General features: G+C 40.3%; 1 protein-coding gene across 17 annotated transcripts in view; it reads right to left on the reverse strand.

The window, feature by feature from the left end:
• tns1b (tensin 1b) overlaps positions 1-22223 on the reverse strand; it is a 266496-nt gene that overhangs the window by 21540 nt on the left and 222733 nt on the right. For 13 of the 17 annotated variants that reach the window (XM_039683656.2, XM_039683661.2, XM_089133399.1 and 10 more), the window contains 6 exons: positions 20383-21825; positions 15111-15295; positions 14864-15002; positions 5093-5188; positions 2135-2309; positions 264-1315 (listed from right to left, as the gene is read on the reverse strand). In XM_039683656.2, the coding sequence (XP_039539590.2) occupies positions 264-1315; positions 2135-2309; positions 5093-5188; positions 14864-15002; positions 15111-15295; positions 20383-21825 (3090 nt within the window). Of the gene's footprint in view, positions 1-263; positions 1316-2134; positions 2310-5092; positions 5189-14863; positions 15003-15110; positions 15296-18853; positions 18938-20382; positions 21826-22223 lie in introns of all 17 variants that reach the window. The other 4 variants (XM_039683658.2, XM_089133402.1, XM_089133411.1 and 1 more) reach the window with 3 other exon arrangements.

Here is a 22223-nt window from a genome sequence, read left to right on the forward strand (position 1 = left end):
GAATCGTTAGGAACCGGAATCGAAACAAGGAATCGCAATCGGAATCAGAATCGTTCAAATTCAAACGATACCCAACCCTATTCATAATGGCATTTAAATGTCTTAAAAACCAGCAGTTGTGTCGAATTAAAATAAATTTTATAGTACTTTTCAATATAATAGCTTTATATTATCTTATTTACATTCATTGTTAACTGAAATGGAATTTAAAGGCATTTCATTTCAACTGAAACCTAGTGGAATCTGTCTTCATAAAGTCTTACCGCACATGTTAAGTTTGGAGAAATCAGGGAGCGTGTTGAAGAAATGAACGCTTGGAGTGCTGCCGCCACTGGACACCGGCGAGGACATCTTCCCGTTGAGCGTCCCGTAGGACAGTCCGCCGTTGGAGCGATCGCTGCTGGACATGCGTCTCTTCTCGGGGAGCTGAGGCTGGAAGGCAGGGCTGCCCTGTCTGAATCCCACTCCCTCTGCGTATCCGGCCGGAGAGACTGGGAAAGAAGGTGTGGATGGAGGCTGGTATCCAGAGGAGCTGCTCTGGCGGGACAGGGCTCCGTGGCGCTCGTCCGGGGTGGTGTAGCCGCTGTACATCGGGTGCCTGTCCAGACTGGGGCTACCCTGCGTTATGGACGTGTGGTGTCCCAGAATGGGACTGCCCTGACTGGGATGTGTGAGAGAGGACTGCCTGCTCAAGACGGGGCTGCCCTGGTTGGGCTGGGTAACGGACGGCTGTCTACTCAACACCGGGCTGCTTTGGTTAGGCAGAATGATCGGTTGGTTGAGGGACGCCTGTCGGTTGAGGACCGGGCTGCTCTGGACAGCTTGTCCCATAGGCTGCCTGTTGAGAATCGGACTACTCTGAGTCCCGTGTGGGACGGGATACTGTCTGGACAGCATCGGGCTGCTCTGCGTTCCCTGGGTCACCATGGAGTGTCTTCCTTGCATGGGACTAACAGACATTCCAGGCAGATGCCCATTGGCCGGTGTCGGCTGCTGGCCCAGAACGGGGCCGTCCTGATTGGCTAGTCTGTGCTGAGGGTTGTAAGCGGACGTTGCGTCGGGCAGGACAGTGTGGTGTCTTGTCCCAGGGCTACCGGTGAGTGGCTGGACGGTTGTGATGTTGTTTTGCACGGGCCCTGGCAGAGACGGGCTGATATCGGGGGTGATGAAGCTGCCCAACATGCTGCTGGAGGAGGGGTATGAGGGTGTGGGTGTTTGGTATGTTCTGTCGGAAGGCTGGGAGTGAAGGACGGAGTCGACAGCAGCCTGGGACAGAGAATTCATTCCCACCCCGCTGTCGGCCAATGTGCTTTCACTGAAAGACCACAAAATAAGAGAACTAGAATTACTTTAAAATATGCACTCGTATGGCCCTTTACACCTGAAATTAACCCTGTAAACATGACATGTGAAATAAAAGTCTATTTTTTTTTTTTTAAATGGAAGATTATTAAGTCGTTCGACAAAAATAAAAACACTTGAGTATCATGCTGGACACATATGGCTCATATAATATATTGAGTATGTGGAACTTACACTCCAGAAGGACCAAAAAAACACCTTTTTTTATTGAGAGGCCAAAAACATGCAATTTGGTGGTGTTGCTGATTTTTATATGGTCAATAGTAAGACGCAATTCTGATAGCTTATAAATTAATGAGATTTTTTTTAAACAGTATAACAGGCTATTTATATCAAATGCATGTACATTTCAAAAACATCTGCTAATGATATGTGAGTCTGATGAAAATTATAACTTTTTGGCAGTATCTGGATACCAAAATAAGCTGCAGAGTGGACCAAATGTACACCACTAGTCAAAAATCTGTATCTATAGTATGAAACCAGTGTTGTTATTAACTAAAAGTAAAACCATTGAAATTATTTATTTTTTGTCATTGAAATAAAATATTAATTTTTAAAAACTTAAACTTTAATAATTTTACCTAAAATAATATATATATATATATATATATATATATATATATATATATAAATTACAAAAAATTACTAAAATGAAAATGAAAAATTAAAATATAAAAAAAAACAGCTAATTCAAAATATCAATACATGTTAATAAAAGTATATAAATAATACTACTACTGCATGAAACACTCGGGTGGTGTTGACTTACACTGCGTCTGGGCTCTGAATGGGGCTGCTGGAGGAAAGAGGAGTGTTGTAGGCATGGGAAGGCCCAACAGGACGAGCTAAGCTGTCACTGTCATATGTCGGAGACACGGGCGATGCTGGCGGCCCACCTGACCCTGTTGCCGCTTTGGCCACAGACTCCACATAGCTACGAGGCTCTGGCAAACAGACAAAAGGGAGAATACATGTGAGCACAAATTATTTCAAGAGTCAAAACAGACACAACATGACTTGATGACTTTAGTTGCTTGATGGAAATGAGTAGGTTTACTTTAGATACTCAATATTATTTATATATATATATATATTAGTATACTCTGATTCATGAAGAAACTTCATTAAGGTGAACCATGGTTTATGTTGCTTGACCAACTTGATACATTGATTTGAGAGAGATGAGTGAATGGAGACGACTGTTATGTGTAAAAGATGGAAAAAAAGCAGAAGGTGATGTCGTTTGTATTTACAATAACACTATAATTCTAAATCTGGTATATTCTTACCTTCCTCATCCTCACTCTCTGTTTTCCCGACGGCAAAAGAATAAAATCATAAGACAGAAATTTTAGAAGTTCAAAGAGACGTGGAGAATAGAATAATAATTGCTTGATTTTTCTTGAATAATTGAAATGATTTTAAAGGGGTAGTTGATAGTTGATATTCATTATTTACTGACCGTCATGCCATACCAAACCCAAATGAATATCTTCTATAAACACAAAAGCAAAATCTGTTTGGTTTCTATATCAGGAAAGTGGAAGGTATTTGTATTTTTTGTAAGGGTGATATGACTTGTGCATTTTGTCCCTTTTCGTAATTTACACAAGGAAATCAGTTGTAACGATATGAGGGTCATTTCACATTTGGGTGAATTATTACTTTTAAGAAAACAAAAAGAGGAAAATACAACCAAAGAAAACAATGTAATCTTCATTAACTTTTTTTGCTGGTCCGAATACCAGCAGGCTCCAGTAGACATTCAAATACTCAAAGTAACAGGCCTTATCATCAATAAGCACATGACATCATTTAGCCTAACTATAGGACAAAGAGACCCCTGTGACACATCATCTCGTAATAATGTTAGCGCGTTTATCGTATGTATTGCTCTTGTTTTAGCAGGCCTCAAATAAACTCCCCCGAGAACGATGCTAAAATCAGCCCTGCATGAGAACTTGCTCTAAACTAAAGAGTCTCCACAACACCCCATGGGATCTTGTTAACTCAGAGTCTACAAAAACTAGTTTACGCCCGCTGGACTCTGAGGATGAATCTCACCAAACCTGCTGAAACAAGAACGGGGCATACATCACCCCAAAAATCAAAGGAGAGAAAAAGAAATGTGGACATGTTTTCATCAGGTTCACCCTGGAAGACATGACAAATTACTGCTTTGAAATGAAAGAAACAGTTTATCAAATATCATCTTTTGCTGAGCTTGCTATAGCAAGCTCAGCAAAAGACTGTCAGAAAAAAAGGTACGAAACCTGTCACTGGGGCGGTACCTTTTCAAAAAGGTACACTTTTGTACCTAAAGGGTGCATATTGGTACCATAATTGTACAAATATGTACCATGAAGGTACCAATATGCACCCTTTAGGTACAAAAGTGTACCTTTTGAAAAGGTACCGCCCCAGTGACAGGTTTCGTACCTTTTTTTCTGAGAGTGATTAAATAATACCAAGATTAAATTTAATGAGACATGACAAATTACTACTTTGAATTGAAGGAAACAGTTTATCAAATAATATTTTTTGCTGAGCTTGCTAATACCAAGATTAAAAGTAATCATTTCTTTAAACATTAAATATATCCTTAGGACAAAGAGAACGGGTAATCAGCCTAAAGGGGGCTCTGTGCCAAAAACAGCTGACTTGTTGTCTACTGCCTATAGGGAGCGACATTCTAAGGGAACATCCTAACTGAAATGGAACCTCATAACTGACCAGTTTGTAGCTTTCAACTTTGATAGCAACTCTGAAATGTACGGCATTATTTTATTTATCATTTTTATTGAGTTTGATGTTAACATGAGGTTTTTTTTTAAAGAATTGAATACTTTAATTCAACAAGATTGCATTAAATTGATCAAAAGTGACAGTAAAGACATTTATAATACTATAGGTTTCTATTTCTAATACTATAGGATTAGGGGTGGGTTTAGGGATCAGGGGCGGATATGGGTAGGATTAGGGGTGGGGTTAGGGATCAGGGGCGGAGATGGGTAGGATTAGGGGTGGGGTTAGGGATCAGGGGCGGAGATGGGTAGGATTAGGGGAGGGGTTAGGGATAAGGGGGCGGATATGGGTAGGATTAGGGGTGGGGTTAGGAATCAGGGGTGGAGATGGGTAGGATTAGGGGTGGGGTTAGGGATCAGGGGGCAGAGATGGGTAGGATTAGGGGTGGGGTTAGGGATAAGGGGGCGGATATGGGTAGGATTAGGGGTGGGGTTAGGGATCAGGGGCGGAGATGGGTAGGATTAGGGGTGGGGTTAGGGATCAGGGGGCGGAGATGGGTAGGATTAGGGGTGGGGTTAGGGATCAGGGGCGGAGATGGGTAGGATTAGGGGTGGGGTTAGGGATCAGGGGCGGAGATGGGTAGGATTAGGGGTGGGGTTAGGAATCAGGGGCGGAGATGGGTAGGATTAGGGGTGGGGTTAGGGATCAGGGGCGGAGATGGGTAGGATTAGGGGTGGGGTTAGCAGCTCACACACACAAAAGTTAACAGAGCACAGTAAAATGATCCCAATATAACCGCATATGAAGAGAAAATAGTAACCCATTTAAAGATGTATGAGCTCACGGCTCAAGAGACGAGAAAAGGAGAAGGGAGAAATGAAAGGATATTTTGATATATGGCCCACAAGATGCATTTGATCACCCTTTAAGTCTTGGACGAGTGTCTGCATGTGCATTTCTGTATGTGTGTGTGCAGTCTCACCTGAGCCTGTCTGGTGGAGCAGGATATCAGCAGGATTGTGGGGCTTCAGGCCCAGGAAGGACAACGGTGTTTTAGCCAATCCTGGAGGAGATCGACCTAAAGCGAACACAGAGCACAGAAAGAAGTTTATTATTCAGAGTGTTATCAACTAAAGCCTTCAGCACAAAACATACTCTAAAAGCAAGTACGTGAATGCAAATTATTACAGCTTGACAAGCTTGATTTCTCGTATTTCTGCACTAAGCACTTTTTAAACGCATCCTGCACATACAAATACATTTCAACAACAACAAATCGATTAATTGTGATTAATCGCATCTAACATAAAACTTTGTTTATATATGTGTGTGTGTGTGTGTGTGTGTGTGTGTAACACAAATTTTGTATAAATTTATCAATTTTCCAATTTAGTTCAATTTTAATTTGGACAGTTCACACATGTATTTATTTATTTATTTTAAATGTTGACTTTACTGTTATAAATCAAAGGGGATGATTAAATGTGTACTTTTAACAAATTGACATTTGCAAAATTAATTAAACTAAACTAAACTAAACACCCCTAGTTGTGAAATATGTCAGCCAGAGATTCATATCGTATTATGTAATGCTGCAAAGATGTGCTATATTGGTCTCGCTATGTTTTTAACTAGCAACTTGAAAATCCCAACACACATCTGGTTAATAGCACAGACATTTGAAGGTAACTCTATCACCCCCTTGAGTACTGAGATTTGTCACGCCAGCGATGCTTTTGCCAACCATTCACGTCTGCATTCGCGTACCTGCACAAAGTATGTTTCTGTTCCTCAGACCTTACAATACAGATCTGTGTGTACCACTTTCATCTTCAATGCCTTAGCTTCCGACAATCTTATCTTATCCTTTGAGAGACTGCCGTGGTACACACTGAGCTTTTAAAGACAGCAGACTGAGGTGGCTATTTAAGTATGTGACATGGCTGGGGAATGAGCTAATGTCTCATGCTCTGTGGCAAGGCCGTGCAAGCGCCTCTTTAAAAGAGTTAACGATGTGATTAACACTCGCTGTAACGATGCCCAGTCAAAAGAACGAAAACAAGACAGATCATGCAGACAGAATACACCTTAGCTGAACAGATCTCCAAAACGTCACATTGAAAACATTCAAGACCTCAATACACAACAAATGCTACGAACAACAGGACGAGTGACTCAAAAACGACGAATAAGGTGCCTAGCAAAAAAAAAAAAAAAGAATGGTGCAAACACACAAATGGGGAAAATAAATGGTGATGTGACCACAGAGCTGTGGAAAGCAGCACACTTGAAGAAAGGGGGGATTTTGTGTTTAAAAAATGTCTCTAAAAAAGAACAAAAATGTAAATAAATACAAAATATAATACTCATACTCAATTTTGTGTATTGTTGCATTCCAAAATTTGTCAGAGCACAATGCATTATGCAATATACATTGCACCCCAGTGGATGTTGCATCGTGCATGTTCACTTGCATAGTTTAAAAGCCTTGTTTTGATTGACAGGTGAACAGTCCTCTGAGGCGACGTTGAGACTACAGATAAATGTGGCCCAATTCCGATTTGTTTGCTCATCTATTTTTGTCACAACAGTATAAACGATACGACCACATGGAATCTGATCTTTTCAATTCCGATTTTGGCCAATTCCATAAGTAGTACTAAATCCGATATAGGTCAGATGTTTTGAACAGTCATATTGGAGTTCGTGCAACTTTTATGTCACTCTAGAGAAACATTCGGCACAATTCTGTGCTCATGGGAATTCAAAGATTTTACATAACCAACGTTTTCAAGCCCGTTTCGTAAGGTACACTCTCAGAAAAAAAGGTACAAAAGCGGTCACTGGGGTTGTACCTTTTCAAAAGGTAAACTTTTGTCCGTTTTAGGTTATAATATGTACATTTTATGTGTTAATAAGTACATTTTAGATGCTAATTTGTACATTTTATATGCTAATAAGTACATTTTAGGTGTTAATATGTACATTTAAGGTGCTAATATGTACATTTAGTGTTAATATGTACATTTTAGGTGCTAATATGTATATTTAGCTACTAATATGTGCATTTTAGGTGTTAATATGTACATTTCAGGTGCTAATATGTACATTTAGTGTTAATATGTACATTTTAGGTGCTAATATGTATATTTAGCTACTAATATGTGCATTTTAGGTGTTAATATGTACATTTCAGGTGCTAATATGTACCACTAAGGTACAAAAGTGTACCTTTTGAAAAGGTACAGCCCAAGTGACAGCTTTTGTACTTTTTTTTTTTGAGAGTGTAGTTAGTCAAGGACATCAAACTTTAAGTATTACAGTGACAGGTAGCTCTATATAGTGACAAGCAAAACAAAAGGGTTTATCATAATACATTTTTTAAATTGCCTGCGAATAAATTGGCTGGCTTCCACGGCAGATCCCGTTAAAATAAATGGGTAATCTCTTACTATAATGTCCTCTGTGTTTACTTCCGTATGACAGTATGATGTGTGTCATCTTGTTATAGTTCTTTTGCGGATACGGGTCAGTCCAGGACGATGATCTGCTCACACTGGAATCGGATATTGGCCACAGTTAAAACAAAAATATAAAGAACTATTTTTAAAAAAAATGGATCTGAGCAATAAATCGGAATTGAGCGCTAAGGCTCGGCAGTGTGAACGTAGCTCGATTGTAGTCTTGAGTGATCGAATCACAATGTTTTGGGCCCTGTATTTAGAAATGACTACTTCAGGTAAGATCATGATGTGTTTGTGTAAGTGTGTGTTCTTCAAGGCTGCTTTCCACATGCATTCTGGGTAAGCCAGAGCATTTGCTTGTGATTTGGCAGGGCCAAGTTGACATCATCGCTGACACACATGCATCCTCCACTTACCAAAGAATCCAAATCAATTCTTTGTTTGGCAGAATAAGTGCCTCAGCATTGGACAAGGAGAAGGGAGGGGGGGGGGGGGGTGTAGAGAAGCTTTTCCAGCCTCTCAATCTCTGCAGGAGGAGGGAGCCACAGAAACGTGCTACTAGAACGTGGCTATTGGAGCATGTGTCTGTCTGTCAATCTCCGAACAGAAATAGAGCCCCTATGGGTCACCTGCTCCCCAGGAATCCAACAGAACCACTTCAGAAAGTTCTACACATTACGTGAGCAGATCTTTTGAATAAACCTCATAACAGTATGCTGAGGATGTTCACGAGGGGGGCTTTCTTTCCAGACATTTGATCATGTTCAATATTTCTTGACATTTATGTATTTGCTCTAAAATGACTTAAAATTATAGTTTTATCATTTTGGATAATTTCAACCATTTTAACAGTCAAAAAGGAAAGTACAGTAAAAATCTAATGTTAAAGTAAAAAGGCATGTAATTTTAATAAAACATTTTAATAAATGAAAAATGCAATGTAGACTTGATTGCTGAATCTGAGTTATGAATCTATTAATTGAATCAAAATCAATTCAAATTCAATTTGAAATAAAGGATTTAAATAAATCAAACTCACTAGATTCTTTGTTCTTCGACTAAAGTTAAAATTGTTAAAAATACATATTATAAACAGCAATAGTTACCTATACATGTATTTTAACTAAAACATTTCAGCACATATACACTCAATGGGGAGAGTTCAAATTTATTCATTAAACTGACTCAAACTTAAACTTCATTAAACCGACTCAAACTGATAGTTTACTCACCCCCATGTCATCCAATATGTCCATGTCATTCTTTCTTCAGTCGAAAAGAAATTAAGGTGTTTGATGAAAACATTCCAGCATTTTCCAAAGGTCCAAAAACGAATGAAAGTGAACAAATCTTTTTCCGAGTCATTTGGTTCATTCAACGAACGAAACATACGAATTGACTCGGAAAAAAAGATTGGTTCATTTTGATGAATGAGTTCGAGCGACTGCATCACAGAACAGAGCAAGGCGAGCATTTGAGCTTATAAAACTTAAACTTCGTTATGTATTTATTAAATGAGCGATCGTTTTACTTGATAAGACCCTCATTCGTCGTCTGGAATCGTTTAAAGCCATTTGAACAGTTTACAGTTTGTACTGAAACTGTCTTTTGGACCTTGAAACCATTTGGTTACCATTGAAGACCATTATATGGAGAAAAACGCTGGAATGTTTTCATCAAAAACCTTAATTTCTTGAAAGACATGGACATCTTGGATGACATGGGGGTGAGTAAATTATCAGCAAAAGTTTTTTGAAAAGTGAAAAACTCCTCTAACAATTCTAACGCCAACAAGTCTCATTCTCATACTTAAAAGTTTAGACAAAGAGGGATTACAAAACTACTCTAATGAAATCACAAATGAAGAGTTCAGATGCACAAGCCTCTAAATGCCATTTGAAATTTTCTTCTTTAATGATGATTTTTATCAAACTTGTATATTTAAGTTCAGTAATTTCACTTAAATAACAATTAATAGGTAATTATCATTGCCATTTAAGTGAAATCACTTAACTTAAATATACAAGCTTGATAAAAATCATCATTAAAGAAGAAAATTTCAAATGGCATTTAGAGGCTTTTGCATCTGAACTCTTCAAATATAACATGAATATTGAAAATATTGTTAAATATCCTGGGATAATGTAACACACAAGGACAAGATTTGATTGATTATGTTTTGTGTTATTGTAGGCTGAAGCTGCGTTTTGTTCTCTGAAGCCACATCTAGGTACTCATGGTAGCAGGACTAGTCTGAAGAGCTTCGAATGTGAAGTGGCCTTGGTGTAAGATGTCAGCTAAAGAAACCGACATAAATCTATTTCAAATGAGGTGTCTGTTGAGAAAAATGCTTTGAAAGTCCAAGAAAAACAGAGCTGCTTAACATTGTGTGCATCTAACCTTGTAAAGAGGCTACAGACTTTTACAAGAGGCTTTATATTAAACCTGTAGGGACAGTATGCTGGAAGGGAAGATGAAGCAATACATTATAAAAACCAAAGCTATCCCTATACAGGAGAAATCCATCTGAACATGAAACCCGAGGCGCAAATGTGCTTGTTCTTGCTTTGAGATCCAATGACTGTGTAGGCTAGAGAAACTACTGACAACAAAACAGTTCTCAGATCCACAGACGTTGGGAATTGCTGGGGAGCAAGTGAGAGCGGGGTCTTTCTGATCTGAGCACTTATGCATGAGTCTATGAGCCAACACAAAGTGTGTGTTATCACTCAAACGGAGGCCACACATCTTTAACATTGAGAGCATGTGAATGAACTATAGCATCTGTTAATGATATCTACTGGCTCACGCAAACACCCCGAGGTAGGGTTGGATTTAACTGCTGCCAGACCTCACGTTGGCTTATAGACAGTGTGTTAATGTAATGTTAGCCCAAAAGATTCTTTTACGGAAAGAAGCAAAAACACCCACCACTATTCTGATGTGCTAATTATGAAACACAATGGCTCTGTTCCAAAACCTAGTGAGCTTTCTTGCTGTACGTCTACCACCTAAATAAGCAGATGCATCCCAACCCTAATAAGTGAGCAATTGGAAACACTCTACATGGCCAGCAAATCATACAAATAAGTGCTATGCACATTAAATATGACTTTTGTATTAGCATGTTGCTAAGCTACACTCTTAGAAGAAAAGGTTCTATATCCACAAGTTTCCGAGGGGCGCTCCTGTAAAAAATAAAGTGGGTGAAACTTCCGGTGATGCGACGGAAGTAGCATTCCAATGGTATTTTGTGTGTTAGTTAGCGAAGATGCTAGCTGTTTTTCGGAGAATTATTTTACTATTTAAAGACGCAAATCTTTATGAGAGATGTCGTTACGGAGCTCAGGGACAACATGTGCTGTTCGCGGTTGTATGTATAACCGGACTAAACTAGTTCAGTGGCTTAAAGGGTTAGTTCACCCAAAAATGAAAATTAAGTCATTAATTACTCACCCCCATGCTGTACCAACCCCGTAAGACCTTCGTTCGTCTTCGGAACACAAATGAAGATATTTTTGATTAAATTTGAGAGCTGTATAACTACCACATTGGCTCCTAAGGGACTGCCTCTTGACGGCCCAGAAAGTCAATGAAGAAAATGTTTAAATATCCCAAGTGACTACCGTGGCTCAACTATATGTTTATCAAGCGACGCGAATACTTTTTGTGCGAAAAAACAAACAAAAATAACGAGTTTATTCGACTATTTCTTTTCTTCCTTGTAGGCCAGAACGAGAATTCCTTAGATTTCCACGACGCATGCGCGAGATTTGCGATTTGCTTACACCACACTACTTCAGATCGCAATTCTCGCGCATGCGTCGTGGAAATCTATAAGGAAGTCTCGTTCTGGCCTACAAGGAAGAAAAGAAATAGTCGAATAAACTCGTTATTTTTGTTTGTTTTTTCGCACAAAAAGTATTCGCGTCGCTTGATAAACATATAGTTGAGCCACGGTAGTCACTTGGGATATTTAAACATTTTCTTCATTGACTTTCTGGGCCGTCAAGAGGCAGTCCCTTAGGAGCCAATGTGGTAGTTATACAGCTCTCAAATTTAATCAAAAATATCTTCATTTGTGTTCCGAAGACGAACGAAGGTCTTACGGGGTTGGTACAGCATGGGGGTGAGTAATTAATGACTTAATTTTCATTTTTGGGTGAACTAACCCTTTAAACGTGATTGTTTTGAACATAAGCTGAAAACGAGTGATCCTGCCAGAGCCCGTCTCTGATCCTGCCAACGACTGTAACGTTAGTTTCCATCACCTCCCAAAAGACGACGAATCTTCCTGTGTACATTTTTTTTAATTCTTTATATTTTATAAACTCTATCAGCATGTGATTGGCTGTTCGCTACTGATGTTACACCTAAACTCAGGATCAAAGCCTGTGTTGACAGAATACCAAATGTGCCAGTAATGTATTCAAGCAGCACATTCATTTATAATTTTGAATAAACTCCAAAGCACAATGACTAAGTGTGTATTTTTTTAATTGAATTGTTTGTCAGCTCGCACATCTGTCTGTCACCATGCCTTGATGAGTATTGATAATTAATAATGTTATTACTTGGTAATATTATAAGAAAACATGGAATTAATTTCCACTGTTACGCTGACGACACTCAATTATATATTTCATCACGACCAGATGAAAACACTAACTCATCTAAAATGACAGAGTGTCTCAAAGATATAAAATGCTGGATGACGCGTAATTTCCTGCTATTAAATTCAGATAAAACGGAGGTATTACTTATTGGTCCAAAAAACTACTCACAAAACCTCTCACAATACAACTTTAATATAGACGGATGTCCTGTTACTTTATCCACAACAGTAAAAGACCTGGGTGTTATACTAGACCGCAACTTGTCGTTCGAAAATCATATTTCATATGTTACAAGAACAGCCTTTTTCCACCTTAGAAACATTGCTAAGCTACGTAACATGCTATCTATTTCTGATGCAGAAAAATTAGTTCACGCATTCATGACCTCGAGACTAGATTACTGTAATGCTTTATTAGCTGGTTGTCCTGCATCCTCAATAAACAAGCTACAGTTAGTACAAAATGCAGCTGCTAGAGTTCTTACTAGGTCAAGAAAATATGATCATATAACACCGATTTTATCATCTCTACACTGGTTACCTATTAAGTTCCGCATCAACTACAAAATACTACTACTGACCTATAAAGCCCTAAATGGTTTAGCACCTATGTACTTAACGGACCTTCTCTCGCCCTACAATCCACCGCGTTCCTTAAGATCACTAAATTCAAGGCTTCTGGTCATTCCTAGGATATCGAAGTCCAGTAAAGGAGGGAGGGCGTTCTCGCATTTAGCTCCAAAACTCTGGAATGGCCTTCCCGATACGGTCCGAGCCTCTGACTCGCTGACACAGTTTAAAACTAGATTAAAGACGCATCTCTTTAGTCAAGCATTCACATAATGCTTACCTTCTAGTCCTCTGTTATGCCATACGGAACCGTTTGCCACTGAAACTGCTTAACGCACCAGTGGGGCTCGACAGCCTTTTAGACAAACGGGTCGGCGCGTATGGTTGGGTTGCGGAGAGTTCGGGTTACGGAGAGTTTGTGAGTTATAACGGAAATCATTATGAACATCAGCTATGCTAATTATTTCCCATCTGCCTTTCTGCTGTTATCTCGGGACGCTTGTCCCGAGAAAAATGGCGTTCGTCAGGTCCAGTTTTGTGTCCAGCCTCTCACGGGGATTTCGGATGCCCCAACGCCTGTGATGAGACGACTCAACGCCTGTGATGAGACGACTCAACGCCTGCGATATGTTATGGCGCCGTTTGATTCATAAACAATATTTATATTTAATATTTATATTTAAACAATATGAATGTAAGCCAGAGGAGAACTGGCCCCCAACTGAGCCTGGGTTCTCCCAAGGTTTTTTCTCCATCCAATCTGATGGAGTTTTGGTTCCTTGCCATTGTCGCCTTGCTTTTGGCTTGCTTTGAGCTTGCTCAGTTGGGGTTATTTATTTAGTGTTTAGCAATGTTGTTGATCTGTGTTGTGCTACTTACATGTTATCACTGTGAAGCTGCTTTGATACAATCTGTATTGTGAAAAGCGCTATATAAATAAATGTGACTTGACTTGACTTGACTATTATAACACTCCCAATCAACGACTGCGGAGGGTAAAGGTACTGTTATTTCACCCTTTTTAATTTCGTTGAGGTTGTGTTCCCACATCGTTAGCTAGTTTGGATCGCTATAACTTGAATGACTGTCAACTGTTGAATGAACGAGTTTAAGCATGTCAAGTCTCGCTTTGTTTACTTCCAACCGGAAGTCGCGCCCACTTTTGACGCAAGGCCTCATGGGGCGTAGGAAACTTGTGGATAGGTTCTAAAGCGCTACGTATTTGGAACCCCTAAAATGCAATGCATGTGAATGATCACAAAATGGGGTTAAAAAAATGTAATTAATCAATATCACACGAAGAGTGACATTTCAGTTTTTATCCTCCAAAAATCAGCATGATTAAAATGTGATATCAAGTTACTACAACAGTTTAATAAACAATAACTTAATTACAACTACAAAATGTTGCAGAATAATGTAATATATGAATGAATAGCCTATAAAGAACCTTTATGCCAAAAGGGGTTCTTTCTTGTCATTATAGAACATTTTTTAGCATAAAAGTTCCTTTGGAACCCTATGCTTCATATATAGAACCCCAAATGAACCCCTTTTTCTAAGAGTAATGGTGAAACATTGTAAGAATAAAAACAAAAATCACGGGTAACCCAGTTTTAACTATTTCTATCAACACTTTCAGTCAGTAATGTTTGAACATTTAACCCGCATTCTCCACCATCTTGGTGTGATCACGTTTCAGCAAAATTCTGCTTGCAAGAAAATGTCCATTGTCCATTATCATTAGCGTAGAGATGTATGCAGCACTGCTCCGAATGAAGTCATTTTCAAACCAAGCATAATTTGCATGATCAACTTGGTAAACATGTGTACCTTTACAAAAAACTCCCATTTGCAAGGATTCTGATTGGATTGCCTGTATTTCGCCCAGCAATGGTTAATGTGATCACACCTTTCGAATCTGTAATAATCATGCTCCCTATATTCTGGAACAGCATTTGTGTTAAAAGCACCCTACAGTATGATGCTGCCTATGTAGGTTTAGAACCAAGATTCAGCGAAGGCTGTGACCCTTTCAAAGAGTTGACAGAAGAAGTGATTTTACAGCTCTATGGCGCCCTCCTCCTCCAATAGGGAAACTTACTCAGGTTGAAGTAAGGGGTTTGTGGCGAGACAGGGAAGGCAGGGGTTTGGGGTAGGGCCTCACCACCAGCGAACGGAGGGGGGCTGACGGGACCCCCATCCATTTCCTCAAATGCTTCTCTGTAGCTATGCATGTGTCTCTGGAGAAAAAAGGACAGGTGGACACATATCCATATACAAATACATCCACATTAATTTTGGTGATTAATACTGGGAAAAATGCAAATATGTCCATTCAGTTGGTCTACCTCCTTGGGTCGCCCCCCAGGGTTCAGAGCAATCGTATTGGCCAGCTCGGGTGAGATGCAGCGAATGGGGGAGCGGACCGAGCTTCCTCGGGTTGGGCTCTCGTCTTGGGAAAGGCCCTCACTGGTAGTCCGGCACCGTCCAGGAACTGAAGCCTCGTCTGGTGACGTTTCACCAAACTGAACTCCTACCAAGAAGATAAACACATGACATCATCTCTAACAGATATCTATTTGGGCCTGCAGAAGAACATTCATCACACTTCAAATTTAAAAAAATATCCAAATGTCTTGAACGAATCCATGGAAAACTGCCAATGAGCTCTGAAGAATTAACTCTCTGTCAAAACCTGCAGTGACGTCCAATTCGCACCACATTAAAGCCTGTTGGAGCTACAAACAATGTTCTCATTCAAACAGCCTAGATTACAAAAAGCTGGAATATTAGAGAAACTCAGTGGAATTAAAGGGTGTACTTCTGGATAAAGCTCTGGAACTGCCTCAAAGCAACTCTCAAGCCTATTTCACCACGTTCTGTTTGATACAAAGAGATGACGGTGTAAATGAAACTGGATTTGCGTAAGTTTTCTCTAGTAGGAGAACGGAAACGGATAACTGAAGACGTTTGGTAACTAAAGGCAGATGAAATGCATCTCGATTCATTCATTTAACTTGTTTTCTATGGCACACATCACTATTATTATTGTCTTAAGAATATATTTAAAAAAAAATTCATTCACATTCATTCATTAACAAAAAATGTAGCATAAAAAATTGGCCAATTTGTTAAAAAAAATGTATTCGTTTTACCCAACATATACAAATGAAAATAAGCATGATGTTCACACTGTTATCTATAATCGAAATAAAACTAATTAAAATATTTTCATTTTGATATAAGTCAAATCCATTGAAATTGCGAGTAAAATCTCCAGTATGCTGTGTGAGGGTTGCTAGGTAGTTAGTGTTGGGGGGTTGCAAGTGTTTCTCTTGTAGGATGAAATGAAAACATGGACATGAATGATACCTTAAAAACCTGCTACTGCTACTCTTCCATAGAATTGCATTAAAAGAGTCATATCAAGAGATTTGAACATCATGGAAAATGTTTTGACTCTTTTGATATTCGCAATCATCCCAAACACCCTAACAACTCCCTGGAAACCACTCAAAACGCTAGCAACCACAGAGGACAATCAGAATAGCAACCACATAGCAACACTTTAAAAGTCTTTAAATTTCTCTTCAGTACTGGGGTGTGCACAAGACTTAGCCAAAGATATTTCACAATTTACTGTTAACTTACAGATAAGGAAAAAGTATGTACAGTCACACACAGTTTTAAGACCATTTAACTGGACTCAGTTTGAGACAGAGCAAAGCATTAATACATTCATGGTGGGAGTGAGTGGAATATCTCGGAAACCGGGCAACCGGCTGAGCAAAATATTTACTAGCTCCCTGAGCGCGGCCTACGATTAATACGTTTGGTCAGACCACAGCTCAGACCATCAGAACCTCACGTGCGCTGGGAAACAACTTGAGAGAGATCGACCACTTCCACTTCTGGACAAGTGGCCACCCTTGTTCTTAAACGTGACGTTAGCCAGACGCTCTGACACACAGGCTGTGTTTAAATGGCTTCTGGAGGTCTGCCCACAAAACAAGCCTTTCAGAACAACAGAGTAGTGATGTCACAAAGAGAGGGTCTTCAAGAGGACGCTCACACTCCATCTGCAATCTATTAGCATGCCTGGATGAGATTCATGAGGTTTCTACGACAATGTCAAACATGCGGATTCCAAAACTGACTGGTCTGGGAAGCGATGAATCCAGCGTTTGGATGTGCTGGGATATCATATGGTGTATATCCCCGAATGTCGCTTCAGACAAGGTCGGGAGAGGAAACATGCAAAACAGATGTAGTACGCCAGATCTACAGCTGTGCATGACAAACTGTTCTGTTACCTTAGTGATCACTCTGTCTTAATCGATTCAAGCTGATGTAACTGAGGAACAGATTTTTGTTTTTCAATCAGAGACGCCATCATTTAAAGGGATACTCCACTTTTTTTTGGAAATAGGCTTATTTTACAACTCCCCCAGAGTTAAACAGTTGGGTTTTACCATTTTCGAATCCATTCAGCCGACCAGACAGTTTCTGGTGCCATTAATGAGCCTATTTCCAAAAAAGGGGGAGTATCCCTTTAAACCAAACAAACACTATTAGATTCAAAATGTTTAATGAAAGAAGTAAAATACAATTAAAAGGCTTAAGTTGCATTAATATGCACCAATATAACAATGTAAACAAAAATGTTTACTGTATTAATATTTTTAATAATTCGTGAGTACATTCTGAGTGATTACGACAAATATATAGTTGAATCTTATTAACGGATTCACTGCATTGTTGTGTAAAATAACTGAAATTATTACAAATGATTCTTGTTAATAATATAAGATAAAGATAAAAGTTGAATCTTTTCCTGGCATACAGTAGCTACTCCTTTCTTAAACCTCATGGATTCAGCATGAGGTGAATGAGATATCTACACAGAGAAGCAGGACACACTGCCCTTTTTCTCTCCATAGTGTTGTTAATGCCATTGTTATATCAGTAATGGGTTGGATCAGACTCAGGAGAAGTCCAAGACAAACATTCATCCTGTTAACTGGCTACCGAACACAGCCCACATGGACCCTCGAATGTGACCGAAGGCAGTCAGTGTACTAGACGTTTACTCCCCAGTGGCAGATAAGGATGGTATAATGGTCTCCAGACTCAGAGAGGATTTATTACCCTTTGTGCTTCATCTAAATGCTAAAACAGAGGTAAAGAAGAGTCCTTGAATGAAGCCAGTGTCTGCTCGCCGTGGTATTGTTCTCCAGGTCTGGCAGACTGGATCTTGTGACATGGGCTCAGTTGATCCAGACAGACTGGCCTTTGTCCTGCTGCAGTGTAACTTTAACTCGACACATAATACAAATGCAATTTGTTTGAAGAGGTCACCTCGCACAAAGGAGCAAACTAAAGCTTTTACTACTGTTAACTGTTATTCCACCCAAACAAGGTGAAAAAAAAATCCCAGCACAGGTTAGTGGTTAAGGAAGATACAGTAAGGAGAGAAATAAAAAGAGAAAACATAGTAAAAGTAATAAATGGGACTTAAATTAACTATTGCCTTCCTTTGGTAGATAGTTCAACCAAAAAATGTATATTGTGTCTTTATTTACTCATACTCTGGGCCAAACCTGTACGGCTTTTTTTTTTCTATGTGGAAGACAAAAGACGTTTCTATGATTGTTTTAACTTTTTTTGTCGATAATGCCATGAAAAATGAAAGTAAATGGTCTTTTATTGATAAAAAAAACACTGAGACAAAAACAAATCTTCAAAATATATTTAAAATGTCTAAAATGTTCTGCAAAAGTAAGTCATCCATTTTCATAATTTTTATTTTGAACTATACCTTAATATTTACTTTAGATTACACTTTTTATTTTATTTTTATTACAATTTTATTTATCATCCAATTAGAATTTAGTCACAATGGTTTGTAATAATAATATTGCAGATAACCTAAACAATTTTTATAAAAGTAAGTACTCTCAATGAAGCAAACAAGACCGAGGAAATATACAGTAGGTGGTGAAAGAGCGATAGAACCGAGATATAGCACACAACCACACAACATGCAGAGGTGTTATGAGTTAATGTTAGTTGGAGGCATCAGAGGACCAACCACTGAAGGAGAGAGAGCGTCGGCGTTGGCCGAGCTCAGGAATGCTCTGTCTGTCACTGACGCCTCGGATACGAGCAGTGTACTCTGTACACCACCGGGAAGAGGAGGAGGAGGAATGATGGACCATGGCAGGAAGTAAAGGAAGAAGGTGAAGATGGGACAGGTGTTCCACAAACAGGATAAACATAAGAGAAAGAGGGGGTGGGGTTGGGGGAGAGAAGACATTAGCACATGTCAAGCTAGCATATTGCTAATGGTAAATGGCTTGAATGAAATATGGATGATTGGTAGGCAACATTGCTAACACTTCCTAACATGTAGTATATGTTTGCCTTAACTGCAGTAAGTACGATAAACGCACTCTATCTGTGGGGTCACACTGCGAATGGTAAATGACGACAAAGTGTTCCCTAATTCCAGATAGTGACATGTCTGATAACCAAATCCCAATACTAGATACCGAGAGCTCTACAAACAGTGTGGCAAGAGCTTGTGTCAAGAGCTAGGACTCAATGAGCAGCTTCCTCCTCTTGCTGTCCTTCCCATTACTCGAACACTTATCTATGCTGAGTCAACAATACTGCTAAGCATTGGTCTGCAATAAAACCTAAACAGAGCTGACTAGTTTTGTCCATGTTTAATGTTGGTTTCCTGCATCATGGAACCTTCGACACCTGTCTCATGCTTATTAAACATCCATTTTGTAAGATATTAAAGATAAAGAAGGCATATTCACTGTAGCACCTGTACTGTACAACCACTAGGTGGCAACAGTGAGCCCAGAGTCATATATGTATATATTTTTGACAGAAATTTAGGATTGGATGAAAGTATGCTGTTTATGATGTTTTTGGATGTAGGATCCATCAGCAGAATGTGATAATATATCTGTAATTTAAACTCAACATCGCAAAAACCTAAACAAGTCATGGTGAATTTAGCATGCAACAAAACAAGATTGGTTTAACAAACAACTCAAATGTGCTGGCATTATTCTTAAAACATCACAAGGGAAAAACCTAGGCTTCCAGGAAAATCGTTTTAAACTTTCAAGCTGAACAGATAATGTTAACATAAAAAAAAAGTGCACTGCCGTATAACAGCCCTCAGTTGTTTGGGCACTTCTCCAGATGTAATGTACAAATGTTCGGTTTTGGCTTGGCACAAAACAGAAATGCGGTCTGATATTGAGTCTTAAGCCAGAAGCACTTTGGACAAAGCTTTCTTTGTGATCTCACGGTGCTTATGTCAACGCCAACAAAGAAACTCCACCAAAAAAGGCACCGCCTTGAGTGTAAAAGACAAGCTCAACTCATGCACTCAAGGCAGGCATGGAAATGTTTTCCTTTAATATATTTCCCTTGATAGATTGTTTCAATTTGCATTTTGTATTCATAAAAATATGCAGGAGTAATGTAGCCTAATGGTTCATGTAGCGCATGGGTTGATCTTAAAACACTAATTGTACCTTTGAGAAAGTAAATGGGCTCGGAAAGTGTTAAAAGAGGTATTTTAAAGGTTGCTCTTACCAGCTACACGGTGAGCTACAATACCATCCAATTTGTAGTTGCCATCTTCTGGTTCAGACTCTTTGGGCAGAGGGGATGAGGATGTAGAGTAGCTACACTGGGTCTCCTGGGGCTCAGGGGACTGGGATGTGGTACTTGAGGGGTAAATGTTGAGGGGTTTTAACTGAAGAACTCCAAAGGAAGAGGAAGGCACCGTGGACCTGGACATGGGAGCCTGACCTTCTGCCTCAGAAGCGAATGCAGCATGCTGGGATACGGCGGTGGGTCTTTGCTGATTCATGTTGGGTTGTGGAGGTTCAGTGGCTACCTGTTGAAATGCATATGGGTATCCAGCCAAAGTGGCCCCTCCACGGTCATGAATGGCTGCGTCAGCCTGGTAGGAAGGCCGTGCCTGGGTTTGAGAGAAAGACGGCTGGGTGGTGACTACACCACCTTCTCCAGATGGGGCACTATGGGACTTGGGGACTTGAGTAAGTGCTGGGTCAAGGTCCAGCATCAGCATGTTGAGGGCCTCAATGGACTGTTCAATTTCTTGTTGAGATGCCATTGGAGGGAACTCTGGAAGGCTGTGGGATTCTAGTACAGGGTTAAAGGTGACCCCATCTGTGAGTGGGACCTCAGGAACCCCATATTGTTGCCACACATTCAACCCCCTCTGCACTGCATCCCTACTGCTCGTTGTGCGTGTGGGAGCTCTGGGCATGGATTTCTGCTCTATGGTCGGAGTTGTCCCTAATGATTGAGATCGGTAGATGTTGCCATTCTGTTTGGTGTTGCCACTAGAGACCCCCAAGTGCTCCTGGACAGACGAGGAGCTGTGAACTCTGGGCTCTGGCATTTTCTCTTGGACACCCTTGTCCAAGTAGGGCACATCTTGTCCATTAATAACCGTCTCCGACTGGTAGTATAGATCCGCTGGAGTAGCTCTGCCCTCAAATGACGAGAGGGTTCCGAGACTGTCCACGCTGTTCCCTTCCTGGCTGTTGGGCAGGTCATCATCAAGTATATCCGTCTCTCTATCTATGTTGTTGTGTCCGTTGACGTGAACCTGGGCAGGGACGAGGTGTAGGACTCCTCCGCCTCCGCTGCCAGAGCTGCTTTGGTAACCTATCCGATGCATTGGTGCTTCCAAACCACTGAGCAACTGGTCTAGCTCCTGTTTTTCCTCTGGGCTTAGGGGCTGGGATGACGGCTGACTCACCAAGGCCGGCTGATGGCTGGCTTCATCTGTGCGGTCGGTCTTGATGGAAGCAGTGGAGTTGCCAGAGTCACTGCTTACAGACAAGGCATGGTCGACTGGTGGTAGAGTCTGGTCTACAGCAGGTAAAGCATGATCGACAGCAGCTGGGAGACCATTAGTTGTGACCCCTTCCTCCAAAGACTCTTTCTTCCGAACCTTAGCGTAGAGACTACCATCCAATGGACCTTCTGTGTGAATAACGTCTGAAGAAGACAAAAAGAAAAAAGGGATGCTTTAATGAGTTCAGCTATTTCATATATAGATATAAACAGCCCATTCTCACCCCCAAGGCGTCACTTAACTGACGCCTTGGGAAGCATTTGGACATGCTTCAATATCTGACGCTTTAGGCGCCCTTTAGCGTCAGTTAGATGACGCCCTAGGATCGCGTGTACCCTACCCCCACCCCACACCTAAACCTAACCGCGTCCTCTAACTGACGCTTTCCTTTAGCGTCAGTTAGATGACGCCGTAGGATCGTGTCATGTAAGTGACGCTAAAGGGCGCCTAAAACGCCAAATATTGAAGCATGGTCAAAGGTGACGCCTTGGGGTGAGAATGCGTTGATATAAAAGCAATAAGCAGCTTCACATTGTGCCTA

Source organism: Pimephales promelas, chromosome 7 (genome assembly GCF_988280905.1).
Source record: "Pimephales promelas chromosome 7, fPimPro1.hap1.1, whole genome shotgun sequence".
NCBI classification, from domain to species: domain Eukaryota; kingdom Metazoa; phylum Chordata; class Actinopteri; order Cypriniformes; family Leuciscidae; genus Pimephales; species Pimephales promelas.